We start from the raw sequence: 21,278 nt of genomic DNA on the forward strand, positions 1-21,278 counted from the left end.
TAAATAATTAAATTAATATAGATTTAATTTATTATTAATCAATATATTTTAGTTAAGCATTATTGTATTATTTCTTAACCAGATATTAGCTTAACAAAGACTTCTATAGTTTTAAGTAGAACAACAAATAAGCATAAAAGATATTGTTAGTTAGAGCAATTTAAAGAGATTAATAATAACAGTGTGCTTGATACAAGAAAGATATGGTATTTGAAAATATTTTAGTTAGACTCCTTAACTAGAAAATAGGACACTATATCGAAGGCTTGGACACTAAAAATTTAGAAGTTGGTATTTTTTCAGGTAATATAGTTATTGAGAATGTCAAACTAAAGGATAGTGTGCCTGAGCTACTAGAATTGCCATTTGACATAAAATATTCTCACATAAAAAAGTTAGTTTTAAAGATTCCAATTACAAATTTAAGCGGGTCTCCAGTTGAGATAGAATTAGATGGATTATACATACTCTTTGATGTACAAAGAGAGGTTGATTGGATGCAAGAATACTCTAGTATTAAAAACAAATTAGATAATGTAGATTAGTATGCATAGGATATTATTGAAAAAATGATTCAAGTTTAAACAAAATAATTAGAAACAAAAGAAAAAGCAAAAGGAAATGCTCCCGTAGACAGCACTTAAACATATATAGATAGATTACTTATAAAAATTTTAGATAATTTATAGTTGAAGATATCAAATATTCATATTAGAATAGAAAATTAAATTGGTTTTAAAGCGTCATTTGGTGTATGCCTTCAATCAATAGGCATGCTCACTGTAAATGATCACGATGAGCCTGTTTATATAGATCGTACAAAACCAGCAAATGCAAATTTAGCTATGACAAAAAAATTAGACTTGAAAAACTTGGGAGTCTATGTTAATCCAAACGAAACAAAATTTTTAGCAAACAAAAGTTTTGAAGAAATACAGCTTCATTTAAATTATTCGATAATGAAAAGTGGACAAAAAATGAACAATATAATAAATTATTTGTTTACAATCAATTTATAGGTCCGTCTTGTACAAAATCCTAAAGGTAATCATTATAAAATTAATTAGAAATATTAAATATTTAATAGTATTTTATGAAAGAAAAACTCCAATTATTAATTATCAAATGTGCTGTTTTCAATAAATTTTATTTTTAATATGTTAGGTGATTTTAGGATACCTAATATAGTAGTTGTAGCAGACATTAGTCGATTAAATATTATCCTGGACTAAGATTAATTGCAGCATGCCATTTCCATGTTAGAATATATGAATTCATATAACAAGCATATTGCAAAGCTTAAGGAAAAATCATGCACTAAAGACTAATAAAAATAAAATGAGTTGATAGAAAAATTCAAGCAAGTGTATCCGATATATTACTATAAGTTAGATAGAAATTTGGATGGATTGACAGCAGATTAAAGAAAATAGCTATCAGAAGCAGTTGAGAAGCTTTAACTTAAGATTCTATTAGATTAAACAAAGATAATAGCAGGAGAAGAACTGAAATCTCAAAAAATAAATGAAATAACATCTAAAAAAAAGGGTATTATTTCAAGGATATTTCGCTCATCATCAAAAAAAAATTCAATTGTTACTCAAAAGGATAAAGAAAACATTGAAAATTTTTTTGAATCCATAATAAAGTAGGAAGATAGTTAAATTTAAAAGCAAGCACAATAAAATAATGCTCCAGATGATTATATCTGGCTTAAAGTAAAATTTAAATTTGAAGGAGGTAGTGTTTATTTGAAAAAATAATTTTAACCAGCTGAATATAAAGGTACTAGCTTTAGCTTTAATGACTTACTAGGTAATTAATTTAAAAATTTGCAAAGGAATAACTGTTATAAAATTACATTTATTTTACAGGTTCTGTTAATGTTAAAATGAAAGGCCATAGCATTACAGCAAGCTTAAAAGACATGAGCTTAGATATTGTTGAGGAGTAAATTTTAAAACAACAAAAGAAAATCACAAATGTTTTAGGCAAATCTTCTTATTAGCAGGAAAATAATATAATATTTTTCAGAATGGATGCTAAATAACTAGAAGATAAAGAAGAAAGATTTATCAAATTCAATTTAGCCCAAGCAAAGCTCTAGTATAACAGATTGTTAATATAGTTTCTCACAGAATTTTTCCAAGTTAAAGTACAAGATTAAGAATTAAGAGACTAAGCGATGAAAAAAATAGAAGAATTTCATGAGAAAACTCAGTAATAGGTTGAAGACAGCATTAAAAATATAGATAAAAGCAAAGATATATTAAAATTAGATATTTTTTTGGCTTCTCCAATTATTGTTATACCCTTTTCTTCTGATGATAACATAGATGCTGTTGACTTTTTAGTATTGCAATTAGGTAATCTGAGTATTAAAACTGACCATGAGGAGGGATAAAAGCTATTGCAATCAAATGCACTTATTTAAGATAAAATTGAATATGCAAGAAAAAAAGAACTTAATGAAATTTATTTGATTTCCCTTCAGAATATAAATTGTAGATATTTTACTACTATTTAAACGATGGAATAGTTTTTGTAAATCAGAACTTTTTCTCTTGCTCCTACACACCCTTCGATTGCAGGTTAGTAAAGAGAATCATTTATGATTTAGCAGCAATAAATGTAAAATAACGGTGAAATGTTTGTGCTAGTTTAAGATTTTAGCATCAATATTAAAATTAATATTGCAAAGTACTAACAAAAAATACTGATGAAAATAGATATTCCTAGAATTTCAGTAGAAGGAGATATTACTGATTTAAATATAAATTTAAATTAAACAGTTTATCAAAAATTATTATCGCTTTAAGATGTATTAGATATTTCTACAGCTCAAAGTTCCAAAAGACAAACTCTTTAGATGAATTAAGAGAATTATGATAAAAATAACGCAGCAGAAGAAATCATTACTGAAAAGAAAGAACTAATAAAAAAAGCTGTAAAAGGTGGTTTCCTATTCAAGAGAGGTAAACATATCAAAAAGGTAATCATTTGTTTATAATTTATGTTTTAATTATTTAAATTAAATTCTTACATATTGAATTTATTTATTTTAATAGTGGGAGAAATATTATGCTGTCTTAACTAGAGACCACATTTATTTTTTTGAGGTTTAAAATACGTTTAAACCGCTATTTCATATAGCTATCAAAAATGCTACTATTTCAAATGTTGCCGAGGATTAATGTGGTTTTAAAAACGCTTTTGTGATTAAAACTAGGTATGAGGACATTTACTTGGGATGTGAAAAAGCTGAAAATACTGAAAAATGGATTAAAGAAATTCAAAAAATATATGACGAAAATGAAGAAGAAAAAAAATTGTATGAAATATAAATGAACGAGCAGGAAAGCAACAATAATAATTTGGAGGATATGAATTTAGAAAATACAGATTTCAATGCAGTTGATTTACATTTGAACTTTAAAATAAATTCCATTCAAGTAAGTCTTGAAAGTATGCAATAAAAAATGATTGTAGATTTGAGTATATAAAAATTTAATTTGAAAGCAGAGAAAAAAATTGCTTCATTTGAAGCTGATATCACTTTGGAAGGCATTTATCTGAATGATTATGTTTATCAGTATTAAGATCCATCATTATCATATTTGATTACTAGTAGAAATGAAAAAAACGATAAATTAATAAATATAAAGATTTTGTAGTTAGACAAGCAGCATCCTTAACACAAGTAAGACAAAATGGATTTATTTTTAGATTGTGAATTTGGATGTTTGTTTATAAACTTTAAGCCTGATACTTTTATGGCTATTATGGATTTCTTCTAAATAGACACAGAAACATAAATAATTAAGCAGCTTGAACTCTAAAAGTTGGAATCTTAAAGAAGAGAGGAGTACCTTCTTAAAGAAAAAGGTAAAGATTTATAAAATATATTACCTGGTAATGATAAAACGAATGATAAGCTAGAACCTGAAAATTAAGATGGATCTACAGAAGAAAGCAATCTGATTCAGAATAGTGAAGTTATTCTAGTAAAAGCGAAAGTGCATGTCAGATAAATAGCTCTTAACTTAATACATAGAAAAACTAAATTAAACTAAAATTAATTAAATCTTCAGTGCACTTAGATTGAATTTATGTAAAAGGCTGATGAAATGGTGCTTAGTGGTTCTCTTCAAAATTTACAAATATTTGATCTTACAAATTATCCTAACACTATATATAAAGAGGAAGACTATAAATTTCAAAGAAAACAAGAGATAGTGGGTTTATGGTATGAGACTGAGGAGTTGCTGACCCATGTTAAAGAAGAAAAACCATAAATTTATGATAAAAAAGCTAATTTATTGAATTTTAATGTAACTATCTTAGAAACTACTTCTAAAAAGTTTAATCATTCTACTCGTGAAACAATATTTGTAGATGCTTTTATTAACTCAATCCATATAGATTTTATGATGTAGCCCGTCATGCGCCTCATAGATTACTTGTTAGTATAAATAATTGGTGTAGTCACTGCTCCAGAAGGTTTTAAAGAAGACTCTAATATTGCTGTTTCTAAGCTGATTGATTAAAAAAATCAAATCCAAAAAAACATAGAGCAACAAAAAAATAGAATAGATTAACTATAAAAATAATTTATTAAGACATAAATAATAAATCCTACAAATATGAATATTAAGGTAGAGATTAAATCTCCTGTTATAGATATTAAGCAGCACAAAGATGCTATAAATTTCATCAGAATATATTTAGGTACCACATAAATAGAAAATAAAAGATTCGAATGTCCAAAAAGAATAATAACAAATAAATATGCTAACTCATCTCCGAACTACTTCAAAGGTTTTTATTTTTTAAGTTATCAACAAAGATATTAATTAATGCATTTTAAAAATAGTTGGTGAGAGGCCAAAAGTATACGAAGACTAATATTATATTTATATTGAAGATATGAAAATTGTTATAATAAAAGAAGACTAAATGATTGAAGTGTGCAAACCGTTTGATTTTAACATAAAAGTATCTATGCTCAGTTTCTTTAAAGAATTAGAATAGTGTTTTCCTTAGGAGAGCTACGACAATACGATGACAATAGAAAGTTACATCACTCCTATATTGCTTAAATTTAGCAATTTCGATTATAATATTATTATGACAGCCATCTTTCATAATATTTCTTATGACGATGGGTTAGACTAATTCTTTATTCATGACTTTTGGGTCACCTTTGCAGAAAAATAAAAATAAATGGAGAGAAAATATTATGGGCTGCCTTAATAAAGAGTCTATTAGATTTAATAGTCTAGTAAGAAAGAAAGAAAGTCAACATTCAAGTTTAGAGGAATCTAGAGATTAGACTCATTACAAATTGAAACAAATGTATATTGCAATTAAAAATATTTTAATTTATATTAATATTTTAAATTTAAAAGAGTTTGTCAAGTGAGTATTAACAATACTAAAGAGACAATAGTAAATTTGATGACATAATTGAAAATTCTGATGGTATTTACTTCAGTTTAGATTTTCAAAATATTTCTCTATTTGCTGTGAGCAACGAAAATATTCCATTTGCAATGGTAACCTTCGATAACGCTAGAGTAATTTATGATAGTATTGACGGTAAATCTAATGTAAAAATAATTTGCAAAGAGATAGACGGAAGCTACTTTGAAAAAGATATTGATAGCAATATTTATTTTGAATATCCTTTGATAGGAAGTTTGGTAAAGTTTAATTTGCATGATGAGCAATAAATTTAAGATTTAGAACACTTAATTAAATAAATTAAAAAATTTGATGCTTCCAGCGACGACTAAATTATTGATGATGAAGGAGAAGACAAAGAAGAGTCAGTACATTAAAAAAACATCCATATTAAACACAAATATTTCAAAAAAAAGCATGATGATCATAAGCATCAGAGCAAAAAGCATCTCAATCAACTAAAAAATAAAGATAATACACAAAAAAAACACAAAGAAAGTGGCGATATTAAATCAAATGAGAAAATTTTTTCAATTCCAAACTTTAAAACTCCTAGAGATGTGGAAAAGGATTTAAGTAAATAGCCAGAATTTCTATTTCCGAGTATTGAAAACCATCTTGCTGATCTTCGTCTCGCAGATAAGAAAGAATAAAGTCAAGAATTTTTTACTGTTAATTAAAAGTAAAATGCATTAGAATTTAGTTACGATTCTTGGGAGAAGACTGGTGAAAAAGAAATGTACATCAACTTACATAATATTACAATTGTAGCATAAATGGGAATTCTACTTTAAATTGCAGGATTCTCCAAGCTAGACGAAGAAACAGAAAACATTCCTCCACCAATAGTTCCTATTCCACAGATAAATGCAGTTCAATCACCTAGCCAACAACAAAAAGAAGAATACTAAGATAATTATAGAGATAATTGCAATAATAATATTATGGAAGGGACACAATCAAAAATAGCTTTAAATGTAAATAATATCCTTATTTGTACTCCATGCATGGAAAGTGGTAATATTCTCACACTAAGAGGCTAGTTTACTGTTTTGATGAATTCCAAACAGCCTAAACCTTTGTAAGAATTAAGAAACATGATAAATTTAGGTAAAATCACAAGAGAAGAGTTAAGTTAAACCAATGTTATAGATGAAATGGATGTAAAAGTAGAAGGATTAGAGATATTTATTTGTGATTACGATGAAATTACTCATAAGGATTTTAGAACAGTAAAAAAGCGTGAAATTTTACTTCCACTTAAAATTTTTTTAAGCAAAAAGAAGTTTTTATCTGTAAGTGATGATCTAACTTAATCGATAGAAAAAACACTAATTGATTTATAAATTTAATAATCTTCTTTAAGAATATCTTTTTAAGATATTAAACTGATGCAAGATGCCATAAACTATGCAATGACTCAAATATAAATTTATAATGAAAAATCTCAACAAATCGAAATAGAAAAGTTAGAAAAAATTAAACTAAAATAGTAAAATTAGCAGAGCAAAGATAACTAGTAAAATACTAATATAAGTAATCAGATACAGTAAATATAAAACAATAGTGCTAATAATTCGTAGCTAATAGGTATTTCACCTTAAATAGGCCGCAGAAACAGCTAGCTATTAAATTTAAGTCGCTCTTAAACAAGGATAATGCTTAAAAATCCAAGCTAGTCTAAATTTTAATAAATCAAACAAGAGCCATAGTAACTTGACAGGTCTCAGTAGATTTATGGTAAATTGAGTGATGTGGCATCAATGATGTTTAATAAAAATGATTAAAATACAACAACTCAGGCTAATCTATAATTATAATAACAAGGAAGTTAGAATAATCTTAGCAATATTTAAAGTGTATAATAGTTGGACTAAAGTAAGGATAAAGTAAACATGAGCTAATAGTAAGGAAATATTAGTATGAGTAGGAATAAAACTATCCCAAATATTGAATTAATAGAATCTCATTAATAGCTTTAAAGGATGGAATCAATGTCTAAGATTTTGTAAAATACAAATCAAAAATTAGAGTACAAAAACCAGAGCAAAAAATCTATTATCATGAATGAAGTTTTTAAATCAAATTTGTAAGAAAGTAAAACAAATGTGCTGTTGGAAGGTTTCCAAATTGTCATCATTAATGATGTTGGTAATGCTTTTACACCAGTTTTAGATTTTATGTTTTTTGATTTTGTGATGAATCATTCTTCTAATGTTATTGTAGATAAAGTTAATGCTTAGATTTAGCTTGGTATTAATTACTTTAATCCTAAAGTGAGTGAATGGGAACCTATAATAGAAAGAGTTGGGCTCGAGATTAATTATCTGAAAAATGAATTAGGAACAACGAAAGAGCTAATTACTTTAGAACCTATAACTGAGCACTTTAAATGTTTATAAATAAATTTGTCATCTTAACTTATTTTTATTCTATCTAAAACGTTTAACTCTTTTTAGCAAGAAATTCTTTAATAAACAAAAAATGTACCTGTAGATGATAAACCCGAAGAGGACAAAAAAAAGAGTATTGAGAAATTACCATATGAAACACCTCACGCTCACGACTACCAAGTTTCTAATGCAAAAAAGCAACAGCAAGCATTTTTGCAGCCAGATTACTCCTCTTCTTAAAAAATGAAGCCTGTTAACGAACAAAAAAAGATATTTTAAAATGTTTAGACTCAAGAATTAGAAGATCCCTCATAAAGGTATCAACAACTAATTAAAAAAAGCTAACAACTTTCTCAAAAAATTCATAATTGGGAGCACAAGCGTTTTACTATTCAATAGCAAAATCCTAACTGCCCTCAAATATTAGAAAACGTTTCTCATGTATCTCCATATACTATAAAAAATTAAACTGGTCATAAAATAGAGATAGTAAGTGATTTTAGTTATAAATATGATACTAAATCATCCACAACAAATGGTTCTTCTATTCTTTCTGATAATAAATCAACTACTTTCCGTGTTGAATCAAAATTAGATCATTTTCTAAAGATAAATTATAGAGGAATGACAGCCTCTTAAAATTTGTTGCATGGAAATCCCAATACATTAAATCGTACAAATAAAGTCAAGGTGTTTCTTTAAACTGACATTTTTAAGCTTTCATCCATCAAAAATATTGATTTAGACAAAGTTAAGTGCTAAGAAATAGTTTTAAAAATTGCAAGTAGCTAAGAGAGTGATAAAAATAAATCTAATAATCCATTTACACCTACAAACAATGGAAAGAACATTAGTTTTTAATAGGCTAACTAATCTATAACGCCTAATAGACCAAACTCAAATATATCCTCATAAACTTAAGCTTAATCATCATCATAGTAATAAGCTCAAGTAGTCCCTATAAAAGACTTAAAATTTAGAGTAAATACAGAAGTAAAATTAGATATAAATTTGAACCGTAAAATTTTGATTCTCTCTTCACCTTACATTTTTTATAATAACACATCAATTGAAATTTTGATTGCATTACAATTTAGAAAGTATAAGAGAATTTTAAGAATACAGCCAGGAGAATAATAAGGTATACCAATCGATTACCTGTTTAGTTTTATGTCTATTTCTTTAGAAGACTTATACTTAAACTAAGATCAAGATAATCTTTAAATTAATGATGAAAATGATGATGGATAAGATCTGCAAAGTATTGAAAAGATAGAGGAAATAATAAAAAAAAGAGTTTTCTCAGAGTAAATTTCTGTTGAAGAATGTGGAAATCAAATTAATTAAAACTTTGAAGTGAGAATAGGCCAGCACTTCATACTACTCAAAATATAACCTGATCAAGTAAACCGTTATAAAACCATCATGACATTTGAACCACCTTATCGTTTTAAAAATTGTCTCCCTAAGCCTCTGCGTCTTCAAATAATTAACTAAAATAAATATACAACCATTGATAGAAAGATTTATCCAAATTAATTCTTTGAAGAATTCGACTATCCACTCTAAAAGAAAATATACATAAAAGTTCAGTTAGAGGGTTTCTTTTGGAGTGATGAAGAGCTCATTTACGAAGGAGAGCTACTAACCAAAATTAAAATCTCAGATTTATGTAATTTTTGGAAAAATATTTTTTTTTAAATAGCATATCTAATGATTATTTAATTTGTTAAATAGATAACTCATCATATATTTCAGTGCATTAAAGTATTTCGACAGAAGCTTATTCTTGTAGAAATTATTACTTTTATTGCAAGGCATTACTTATTAATGAAACTTAACATAGCTTAGAATTCTACACAAAAAATGAAAATAAATGGAGCTCAAATCCTATGCTAGTTGGAGGTCAATTCCCAGTTTTCTATGGTGAAAGATTAGATGATAATCTAGTTATTTTAGGTGAAGAAACTGGAAACCTAATGGTTATATATGATAAAAAATGTCCTTAAAAATAAAATAAAGAAGTTTCCATAAGTGGAGTTGGTTCTACTGAGCTACAAGTTAAAACAAAAATGACTTTAATAAATTAATAACTCCATCCTGTATTTATTCCTATTGGTGTTTAGGTAATTTTTTTAATAATTAAAATGCTAAAATGATATTAATTTTTAATTTATCAATAGGTTTCTTTAAAAGAAATAGAACCTAAAATTGGATTATTTACTAAAATTATTACACTTTCTCCTAGAATTATTTTAGTAAATGATACATCTTTTACAATTTATGCTAAATAATTCTAAACAAATTCTAATGAAAGTGGTTAGATTTTAATTATCAACCAAAGGAAGCCTTTGTTTTGGCTAGAAAGTCACAAATAGCTATTACAAATTGGAATTCATGAAGATGATATAGATATTGAGAAGAGTTATTTTGAATAGGAAGAAATTAGTTTACCTTCTAAAAAGTAATTAAAATTAAAAATTTTTTTTAAAGAAAATTAAATCTTTTTAAAAAAAAATAATAGAGTCATTAAGGATAGATAGAAAAGTATTGATGATTTCTAAGATCATGAGGTTTGTTGGAGTGGTGGTATAGAAATTACAAGTGTTGGAGTTGTTTCAATGTGTATACGTGATAAATAAAACCACATTGTAAAATTTGTACGTACTGACATTAGAATGGATAATTCAAATATTTATGTTGTGATTTAAGAAGTTGAAGAATCTTAAGTACCTTATTTAATAGCAAATAGATGTGAAGATATTAACATTGATATTCCCATGATACCAGCTCTAATAGAATTAGATGAAAAGGCATTCTTCGCTTGGGATGAACCTCATATCAACAAAAATGAAAAAGAGTTAGATATAATTTTAAGAGTAAATAATTTAAAGTAATATTAAGATCAGCCTGTAACAATAAAACCAGATCAAATAAATATGTCTAAAAAGATAGTTATATAAGGAAGAAGTTATGGTGATCGAAAATATGATGATATGTACATAAAGTATACTATCATGGTTGATGGATATACTAAAGTAATCATATTTGAAAACAGTTCTAAAAACGAACTTGTTAGCCAAGAAGAAAAGGCTGAGTTTTATAAAAAAACCGTAAAAGAAATTAAAGATAATTATGCTAACACTATAAATTAATCTATTGCAGTTATTCAAGAATCTAAGAAAAAGGATAGATTACCGAATAATATATCTTCTTTCACCGATGCAGTTGATGACGATAATCAAAATCTAGCTGCTGATATACCATCACCTTAAATTGAAAGATACATTTCAGTCTACTTTAAAAAAATAGGCTTGAGCATTATAAATAACCACTCACTTAATGCAAAGCCATAGGAATTAATGTATATTTATATGTAAAACACAGAATTAATTCTTTTGCAGAAAAAAGAAAATATAATTTTCCAATTTAAGCTGAAATTCCTTAACATAGACAATAATTCTTAAATGCTTGTAGATTTTCCAGTAGTTTTAACTCCTTCCCATTACTAAAGTCATAACAGTGAAGAAAACTCTAAAGCTTTCCTAAACTTATTAATAGAGAAAAATACTTGTGCTTACAATATGAATCTATTTAACTCTATAATATTTGATATTGAGGTAATTAATTAATTAATATAATAAATAATGATTTATTTTGAGTGAATTAAATTATCAATTTTATTTGAATTCAATCTAAATATTTTTCTATAATTAAATTTTTTTTCTTTCTTTCTAATGAATAGCCTGTTACTTTAAAGATTGAAGAAGAATTTGTAAATTTAATTCTTTAATTTGTTGATTAAATTGTTGAAGGAATTCAAACTCCTGAAGAAAATGAAGCTGATTTTAGGATTAGCAAGATTGTTAGAAGAAGCTATGCAACATCTGTAGTTACTAGAAAGTCTTTGATATCAAACATTCAAAATATGGAAGTAGTAAGAAAGCCTATGTTTTGGGAAGTTTAAACACTACCAGACCAATCTCTACCTACATATATTGATTAAATTATTCTTTCCCCAATAAATATCAATTTGTCTTTTAAATCAAAAACAAGAGCTAATAATAACTTTGCTCTACTTACAGTTTTAGCTACTGCATTAGGAGTTGCATTGTCAAATATTGATGATGCTCCTCTTACACTAAAAGGAATAAAACTTTAAAACTGTTTTGACACAGCTGATGGAATAACAGACAAATTAATACAGAAATATAAAGAACAAGCCCTTAGAGAAGTATTTCATGTACTAGGGTCTTTAAATATTATAGGAAATCCAATAGGTTTTTTTAACAATATTGCAACAGGAGTATAAGATTTTATAGAAAAACCCATAGAAGGATTAGTACATGGTCCTCTTGAAGGAGGAATGGGATTAGCTTTAGGAACAGCAAGCTTAATTAAAAATGTAATGGCAGGAACATTTAATTCTGTTAATAAATTTGCTGGATCATTTTCAACTGGTATTGCTCACTTGTGCATGGTAATTAATTAATTTGTTAATTTATTTATTTGAATTTAATTTTGATGCATGCTTGAAAAAAGATATTTTATTGCTAAAGATTCAAGCGTATTAATTAAATATAAATCATTTCTACTGGTAAACTATACAACTTACTATTTATTTTTCTTTTGTTCAAAGGATGAAGAATTTATGAGTTAAAGAGAGAAGATGAGAATAAAAAAACCTAAGCACATTCTTGATGGTATAGAATATGGTGTTACTTCTATCGTTAATGGAGTTGGTAGAGGTGTCATTGAGTAAGCTTTAAATTAGAAATGAATAAAAATGTTAATTGAATTATTTATTAAATTAATAGTGTTTTTGCTAAGCCAATTTAAGGAGCTAGAAATGGAGGAGTTAAAGGATTTTTAAAAGGAACTTGGTAAGGTGTTTCTGGACTTATAATTAAACCATTATCTGGTATACTTGATGCAGCTTCAAAAACTGCAGAAGGAATTACAAATACTGCAACTTATTTCGATGATAAACCAAATCAAAGGAGGATAAGGTAAATCAGACCTTTCTATGGTGTAGAATAATATTTCAAAGAGTATAATGAAATAGATGCAGAAATGTTTATGGAAATAACAAGGTTTAAGGGGGGAAGATTTAAAGAGGCTACTTTCTTAAATGCTTTTATTTTACTTGATGACGAATTTAATCAAAAAAGCTTGATATTATTAAAGGAAGCCCTTATTTTTATGGAAATAAGAACTCGTAAAAGAGTTTGGATTATTCCTTCTAATTAATTAAAATCATTCTAATAAGTATTTGATGGCATAAATATATTTGTGAACGAAGATAATAAATATCTCACCGTAAATATTAAATTTAAGCATATAATTTTAATTAATATTTTACTTTTATATAATAGGAAAGGAAGGCCTTTGTTTAAATTAAAAACCAAAACTACAATAAATATATTCATGAAAAACTTTTAGCTTACTTAAATTTAATTCAAGATTTATGATATTCGCATTCTTTTCTTTAAAAAAATGCTGGTTTTTGGCAATTAAATCCAGACTATTTTAATGAATAAAAAAATATAACTAATGCTATTAAGTTCAAATAAAAGTTATGGTTAATTTATACTTTGATAATCTTATAAATCAATATAGAGCATTATTTAATTTAGAAATATAAGACAAAATTATATTTTAATTAGCCTAATTTTTATCTATTTTTATAATTATCACAATAAAGAAATTCAGTAATTGGTAAATAATAGATTTGAAAAAAAAGTGTATCCTTTTTATAAATTTTAATTAAATTACAATTTTTTTGTCCCAAATTATGTGCGTATAAATTTGTATTTCATATTTTTTATTTATGCCTTTAATTCTTGAAATTAAAATTATCATCTAAATATTTAAAAATAAATATTTGGAATCATTTATTTTATTTTAAATATATTTAAGTTGCTCTTTTTTAGATCATTAAAAGAAAAAAATTACTGATTAATAAAAATCAGTCGTTACTATTAAAATCTCTTAATTATGCTTTTTCAAATAAGAATAGAAGAAAAAATCAAATCATCATCAAAGGAGAATTATATAAAAGAATTAGATTAAGAATAACATAATTCATCAATTATTATTATCATAATTAAAATTTTAGTGGCAAGTAACATTAATTTGGTGATCTGAGCAATTTAAATTTATTATTCATTTATCTTTGAAGGAAAATAAGCATATTTTAAGAATTCAAATACATAAAATATAAAAAATAAATAGGATCGAAACCACATAACATTTGTAATGTATTTTTTTCTTTAATTAACTATATTTTAATAAAATAAGAAATCTTATTTTTGATAGAAATTTTAATATTTTTTGTATCTCAAATTTGTGATGTATAGCCTTAAACGCATTTTTCTAACGCTGGACTAAAATATAAATATAAAATTTTTTAATACAAAAATAAATTTAATTTAAGACTACACAAAGAAATACTTTATATTTAATATTTAAGAATTGTTTTGTTCTGATTTATCATTAGACCTTAGTTTTTTTAAAAACTTTTATTTAATTCATTTTATAACTGTTTTCATTTTAAATGAATGAATATTTTTTCTGCAGTAATAACATTAATTCTTTTTGGTAAAATCAAAAATAAATCAGCAAATAACCTAAGATAACAAAGAAGTAGGAAAAATCTTGACACAAAACTTATAAAAAGTGGATAAATAAAATTATGCAAAATAAAAAAAAATTAAAGAGAAAATGTAAAGCCAAATGAACATTTTATTTATTTATATTTCATTTCTGTTCTGCTTAGAGTTTAAAAATTATTGATGATCTTTATTTTTATTATCATAAATTCTTAAAAAAAGAGCCACAGAATTCTCCACTTTTTAACGAAGGAATAAATTAAATTTGTATTATCAAGAAAAAAAAATATAAATCCATCAAATTAAAAGTAAATTATTGTTAAAGTAATTAGATGTATCTGCTCTTATATTAATTTAAGAAACATATGGTATTTGAAATAAAAATCTTAACTTAAATTATTAATATTTATTGTAAATAAATAACAAAAAAAAGACTGTAATCTTATTTTTTGACTTACAAATCCTGAAAATTAATTTGAAAAACTAATTTTTGATTAAGTTCAACTTTAGTTTAAAATCTAAAAATTTTTATTGTATTTTTTTCCTATTCTTTTCATAATGATATTAGTTTACATAATTTATTATGTAATATTATGTTTTTTACTTAAAAAATTGAAAATATTACTAAATGTAAAAGAAGAGGCACTGAAAAAGTGAAAGTAGATACTGATAGAATTCCGAAGTTAAAAATATGAAATTTTGTTTTTAGACAATGATTTTGAAGTAATATATGTAAATCTTTGAATTTTAAGTTACTTTAAGTTAATTATAGAACATAACCAAATTTATGCATAAAAATAAACAAATAACTTAATAAGATAATTATACAATTAAAGATCATTTAGCTTAAATTATTTATAAATGAAAAAAAGCAAGATACAGTACTTGTAATAAATTAATTTGTATGTAAAAGTAATCAATTCAGTTTTTCATGATTTTTTAGTAGTAAAGCAATTTCCTACACTAATAACACTATCAACAATTAAATAGAAATGAATGCAATATTAATAAAAAAGAAGGGAAGGAGTGGTAGAGCAAAAAGCTAATTACTTAGAAATATAGTATTATTTCAGAAAAATTACTCTCGCCTAATTTGATAAATAATTGCATTCACAAAAATACAAAAAAATTAAAATCAAAAAATAATATAAACTCAATCAAAAAAGTAATAAATTTAATAAATACTCTTAATATTGATTTTAAGCAAATAGCAATCATTATTAATAAACAAACAAACAATCATTACAAACATAAGTAATTTATATATCAAAGATACACTAAGTATCTTGTACTCATCTTACTAGATTTTCTCCTCCTTATAATTGCGTACATTTGAAATAAGACTACTTTTGCCATTTTTATAGAAATTAGATAAAGATGAGTTCTTTCAAGAGTTCTTCTACAGTACAATGTATTTATACTCTAAATCTTATTTATTAATTTGACTTTTCAATTGTGCCCCTTAAATTTAATACACTGAAAGATGAGCTAAGGCTCATCAAGGCAGATTATTATTTTTACATTTCATCACAATTGCTGATTATTTTGTATCCTTGATATTTTTTTCATTTAAATTTATTATATATTAATAAAAAAAATGTATTTTAATGATAAAATTATTAACAATTTAGAAATCTAATAAATTATATAGTCGCCTTTAAAAGATAACTTTCACTATCAAAACTAGCGCTAGAACCAAAAACATTACAACACTTATACCGAAAAATAGAATCATATTGAATAAAACAACGCTCTTAGGATGAGTGTCTAGCCTTACTTTTAACAAACTAGAAGTTATATTGGGAATTCATAAAGTAATAGAATTAACTCTGCAGATATTAGATCTTCTAGTTAAAAAAGATAGAGTAATTTAATAAGCAATACATTGGGTTTAATAGATAAAAAACAAACAATAATTCTTTCCTCAAACAGTAGTAATAGGCTGACATAGTAACCAACTTAATCTACTCTTTATTAATAATCAACAAATGCTTCTAGTTCTGCATAGCATCAAAGCAATAGTACTCAATCATAATAGCTACCATTTTCTTATCCTTAAATGAGTTAAATCCTTTCAGGTTCATAAATTACTTAATCTTCTTTATCGAGAAATAGCTAATAAAAACATACCAATGGGTAATTTATATAAAAATCTCAATTCTTACTAAATTCAAAGAGAAAAGAATCTGATGAAATATCTGAAAATGAACATAAAAACTGTCATGATTATTAATAATTCTTTAAAAATTAACTTAAAGACGCTTAAATTTCTAAAGATGAATCCATTTAATTAGATTTATCTAAGGTATCTCCTTATTTAGACGGGGTTGCAAGTAGTAAGCGCCTAAATACTGTAAATAATTATGAACAAAATAAATTTTATTATTTAAAACCTGCTCCTTTGCTTAAGTAGCCTAAAAATACAGATCTTCCTCCTGTAAATTTAGGTGATCAATAAGTAAGCTTAGAACAAGAATCAGCAATAACAATAACGACTCTATAATAAAGTTTTATGGTAGACTCATCAAAAATCAGAGAAAGGTCTTTAGGATCTGTAAATTTTGATATTAAAAGGACAAGACTTACAAAGGTAAATATTTTAAGATTCATATGTATATAATATTCGATTCGGCAAAAAAAAAAAATATGTTTTATTCTTTTTATTCAGCTTTTATTACTTTGATTGATGTATTTAAGATGCAATTAATTATTTCTACTAAAACCATAACTTTTTATACATCAATAAAATGTTAAAAATAGATAAAAATTTCATCACATTAAAAATAAAAAATTTGCTTTTAATCTTTAGAAATATTAATTTTATTTTTTTTAAACACATGAATTTTGAACTTTAAATTACATCTTCAATTATTTAAATAAATTTAAAATAGAGACTTCTCGATCTTTAAGAACCTAGAAATATATTAGAAGAAGAAGACGAAGACATTATAACCACATGCTAAACTGATAGAAAAGTCGAAGGAAATGAAAGATCACGCAGCTAGATATTTGAGGTTTAAAAGAATTAAGAATTAAATTAGAAAAAAAAAAAATATTCTTGTGAGATAAAATAAATATATCCTTTTGAGCTAGACATTGATTTTGAATCTGAAGTTAAGGATGAAAACATAGAAGAATTTTCTCCTCATTAAAAGCCTCCTTCTATGGCTTCTCTAAATAATTAATAATTAAATAGAGATTGGAATAACTAAAAATCTTAGAAAGACAGAAGAGTTTCTAATGCTACTATAAGTGTTGACTATCGCAGTGCTCAACTCTCCACAAATGATACTGTTTAATCTTTTCACTACAGTAATTATTTTATTTGTTATAATTTTTTTGTGATCAAAAATGTTTTGAAGATTATTAAACATTAAAAAATTTACCATCAATTTATGATTAATTACCTCAGTTTAAATTATGCGGATGGTTTTTTATTATTATATTTTACCAAATTAATTAGCAAACAAAAATGCATAAAAGATAATTAAATGTTAATTAAAGTAATCATATTTTGTAAATATCTAGATCTGAAGCCAGCCTCTATCAGTTTACACTAGCCTAATGAAATAGTAAAAAAATTATAAATTTAAATGGAGAATCAACATTAGAATGAAGAATTAAATGTAAGAAAACGTCGTTCTTCTTCTACGAAATAGTCAGATGATGTCCCAGATGAACCAGAGAAAACTCAAATATTGAGAACTTTTTATTTAGCTGGAAACAGAATCCCTGTTGTAAAGTTGTCTTAAATTAATAAATAAAACCAATAAAGCTGTGAAAAATACTTTATACCTTCTCTCATGAAAAGCTTAAAAGGAGAAAAAGATAAATTATCTAATCTATACAAATAATATTTCTAGAAAATGTATTACAATCTTCAAGTGAACCCTAAACTTGAGAATAAGTTTCATCAGATATCACCAGTTTTCCTTCCACCACTCACATCAAATAAAAAAACCATATTTTTTGATTTGGATGAAACTCTTATTCATTGTATAGATATATTTACAGACCCTCAATAATACTAAGAGTTCACATAATCAAACATGACAAATAAAAACCCATCTCCCTTTAGCAGAAATGTAGAAAGTTGTAACGAAACTCTTTGCACTATTTAGTGTACACCATAAGAATAAATTTAAGTAAGTTTTAGAAATCTATTTATATTTTTAATATGAATTAATAATTATTTTATTATTAAAATTAAAAGTGCTTATTTTCTATACGTCCTCATGCTTAATAAATTTTATAAGAGCTTTCTAAAGATTTTGAGCTAATTTTGCTTACTGCTGCTAGAAAGATATACGCTGATGCTGTGTTATAAAAGCTTGATCCAGAAAATAAAATATTTTCTCATAAATTCTACAGAGAGTGTTGTATTGAATTTTAAATACCTAACCCGCTATAAAATTAGGGATCAAAAAAGTCCTATCTAAAAGATTTAAGAATCTTTTAAAATAGAAAACTAGAAAATGTTATTTTAGTAGATAACAGTCCTCTTTCTTATCTTAACCAAGTATCAAATGGTATACCAATATTAGATTACTGTAATAATAACAAAAATGATGAGGAGTTGTTACACCTATGCACTTACCTAAAAACTTTGATTAATGTTACTGATGTTAGAGAAAGTATAAAATAAAAATTTTTTCTAAAGTAATACAAAGCATTTTAAAACATTGAAAGCCTACAATAATACATATTGCAAGAGTACTCTAATAGCTCGACAAATCAATATTGAATTGTACAAACAATTAAAAATTCAAAGAACATTTAAGGATAAAATTACCTTTTGTAAATTAACAAAATCATAATTAATTTCAACACAATCAATCAATCAAACCTTATAACTAACGAATTAATTACTAAATCCAAAAAAAATACAAAGTAAGAATAAAAATTTAACATAATTTATTTACTATACACTTACTAACTAATAATGCTCTTATTTCTTCAGTCTTATTTTCTATTTATTTTTATAATTCTCCTTCTTCTTAAATTTGAAATTATGGAAATTATTTATTTATAAATTTATATACTTATATATATGTTATATTCTCTTTGTACTTATTTTTAATTTTGCTCCAAACAATCAACAAATAAAATTAGTTTGTTTTTTTTATTATTGTTTTTTATTGTATTATCTCTTTTAATTATTTTTCTCAAATAAAATAAATTATTAAAATAAAAAAGTTTTAAACAAAGTTTTGAACTAATTTTTTTGTATTTTCTTTTTAGAAATTTTAATTTAGATCTTCTTAATACTATAAAAAATACAAGTTGTAGATAAGTGTAAATTCCATATACAAATTAAATTAATTGTAAATTGTATTAATGTATCTTTCACTAAACTGTATAAGATACTTTTAGTTTTTTTCCTTTCTTTTGGATTTTATTAACAACAACTTTCTTAAAATCAGACACATTCTTTACATGAGTTCCACCACATGGACATCCAGGGTCTAATTTATTAAGTTTTACCCATCTAATATTTATTCCTTCAGGAAGATAAGTAGGAAAATTACTGATTTCTTTTTTGGCTTCATCATATTCGTATATTTTACATATAGATGGATTTTCAGGAGAACCCTCTGTCAAAATTTTTTCTAATTCTTAATTGATTTAGTCCTTTAATTTTTCTTAGCTACCTTCTTCCCATTTGTTTACAGTGTATTCAACATAAGGACCATCAATAAAATGATAACCTTTACCAGCTTCCCATTCATAACCTAATCTGTTTACAGCAACATCTATCAAGTGACCTCCAGAGTGAAGCAAGACGTTTTATCTTCTGAAATTTTCATCAATTTGCATTCTCACTTCCTAATTCTCTTTGATACAGTCTTTTTTTTCTACTTAATGGAAAATAAGCTCTTGCTCTCTAATGTAAATCAATTTTTTTACAGGGATTTATTCACCATTTACTTCAATAAATCCATTATCTGAAGGTTGACCGCCTCCTTAAGGATGGAAAATAGTTTTTTCAAATAAGATATTAAGTAAATTAGGATCAGATTCGTCTTGCTTTACCTAGGTGATCTTTGTATTCAAAGAAAATAAGTAGCTGTCGAGCAAATAAGTTTTTTCTTATTTAAGTACTTCCATAATATTCCTATAGCTAGTGAAACTATATTTTAATAATTTATCTTTTCTAAAGATACTAGAAATTAATTTTTTTTTAATAAATATCATATTTTTTCTAAAAAATTTCTGATAGATTTAAAAATGAGTATTTGAAATATAGTTCTTTAAAATATATTTGTAAGCTATTTTTAGGTGAAAATTCTTAATTTAGTGACTTTATCAGATCTTTTTCTTAACCAACTTCTAGTATTCTAGAATATAATTTTAATTAAATAACAAATTCTAAATTCTCTGATTGTATGCTATTTTATTTTTTTTAAATGCAACTTAGAAAAAAGAAATATATTTTATTGAAAAAAATATGTTAAGAATCATTTATGATTTTTTCTCCTTACATTTAGCTCCCTCACAAATAAAAATATTATTATTTAAGCATAAATAAATGGCAAAAATAATGTACAATTTAGCTTTTTATTTTTATATGTTTTTATTCTATTTTCACTATGATTGATTATGTTATATTTTTCAAGTTTATAAATGTAAGGTGTACTACAATTTTTTTTCTTTGAATTGAAAAAATTTTATTTTTGAGTTGAATTTTTAAAATACTTCTAAATTGATTCTTCTCAAAAATAGAAGGGTTTTATTTTATTCTATAACGGATGAATATTTTGATTTCCTTCTATTTTTTTCTCTATTTGAGAAAAATCATTTGAAATGCAAG

The 21,278-nt window shown here is 24.9% G+C and overlaps 3 protein-coding genes across 3 annotated transcripts; 2 read left to right on the forward strand and 1 right to left on the reverse strand. All coding sequences in view use genetic code 6, as the record gives it.

The window, feature by feature from the left end:
• Nucleotides 1-203: 203 nt before the first annotated feature.
• On the forward strand, nt 204-13,327 carry TTHERM_00473090 (PH domain protein; the record flags this gene model as incomplete). Its single annotated transcript, XM_001023892.3, has 13 exons — nt 204-1,044; nt 1,165-1,815; nt 1,875-2,992; nt 3,069-4,818; nt 4,874-5,355; nt 5,409-9,528; nt 9,594-9,982; nt 10,040-10,320; nt 10,381-11,476; nt 11,602-12,336; nt 12,496-12,614; nt 12,674-13,175; nt 13,232-13,327. 13 exons carry the CDS (start codon nt 204-206, stop codon nt 13,325-13,327), a joined length of 12,180 nt encoding a protein of 4,059 aa, XP_001023892.2.
• A 2,517-nt stretch (nt 13,328-15,844) lies between these two features.
• TTHERM_00473100 (NLI interacting factor-like phosphatase) lies at nt 15,845-19,211 on the forward strand (the record flags this gene model as incomplete). The annotated part of the gene is made up of 5 exons (XM_001023893.3): nt 15,845-15,878; nt 16,099-17,057; nt 17,359-17,779; nt 17,996-18,612; nt 18,681-19,211. The coding sequence occupies 5 exons, from the start codon at nt 15,845-15,847 to the stop codon at nt 19,209-19,211; spliced, it is 2,562 nt and encodes an 853-aa protein (XP_001023893.3).
• Nucleotides 19,212-19,813: 602 nt separating this feature from the next.
• TTHERM_00473110 (alanine-tRNA ligase, putative) lies at nt 19,814-20,575 on the reverse strand (the record flags this gene model as incomplete). Its single annotated transcript, XM_001023894.3, has 1 exon — nt 19,814-20,575. One exon carries the CDS (start codon nt 20,573-20,575, stop codon nt 19,814-19,816), a length of 762 nt encoding a protein of 253 aa, XP_001023894.1.
• Nucleotides 20,576-21,278: the final 703 nt, after the last annotated feature.

This window comes from Tetrahymena thermophila (genome assembly GCF_000189635.1).
Source record: "Tetrahymena thermophila SB210 genomic scaffold scf_8254403, whole genome shotgun sequence".
NCBI lineage: Eukaryota > Ciliophora > Oligohymenophorea > Hymenostomatida > Tetrahymenidae > Tetrahymena > Tetrahymena thermophila.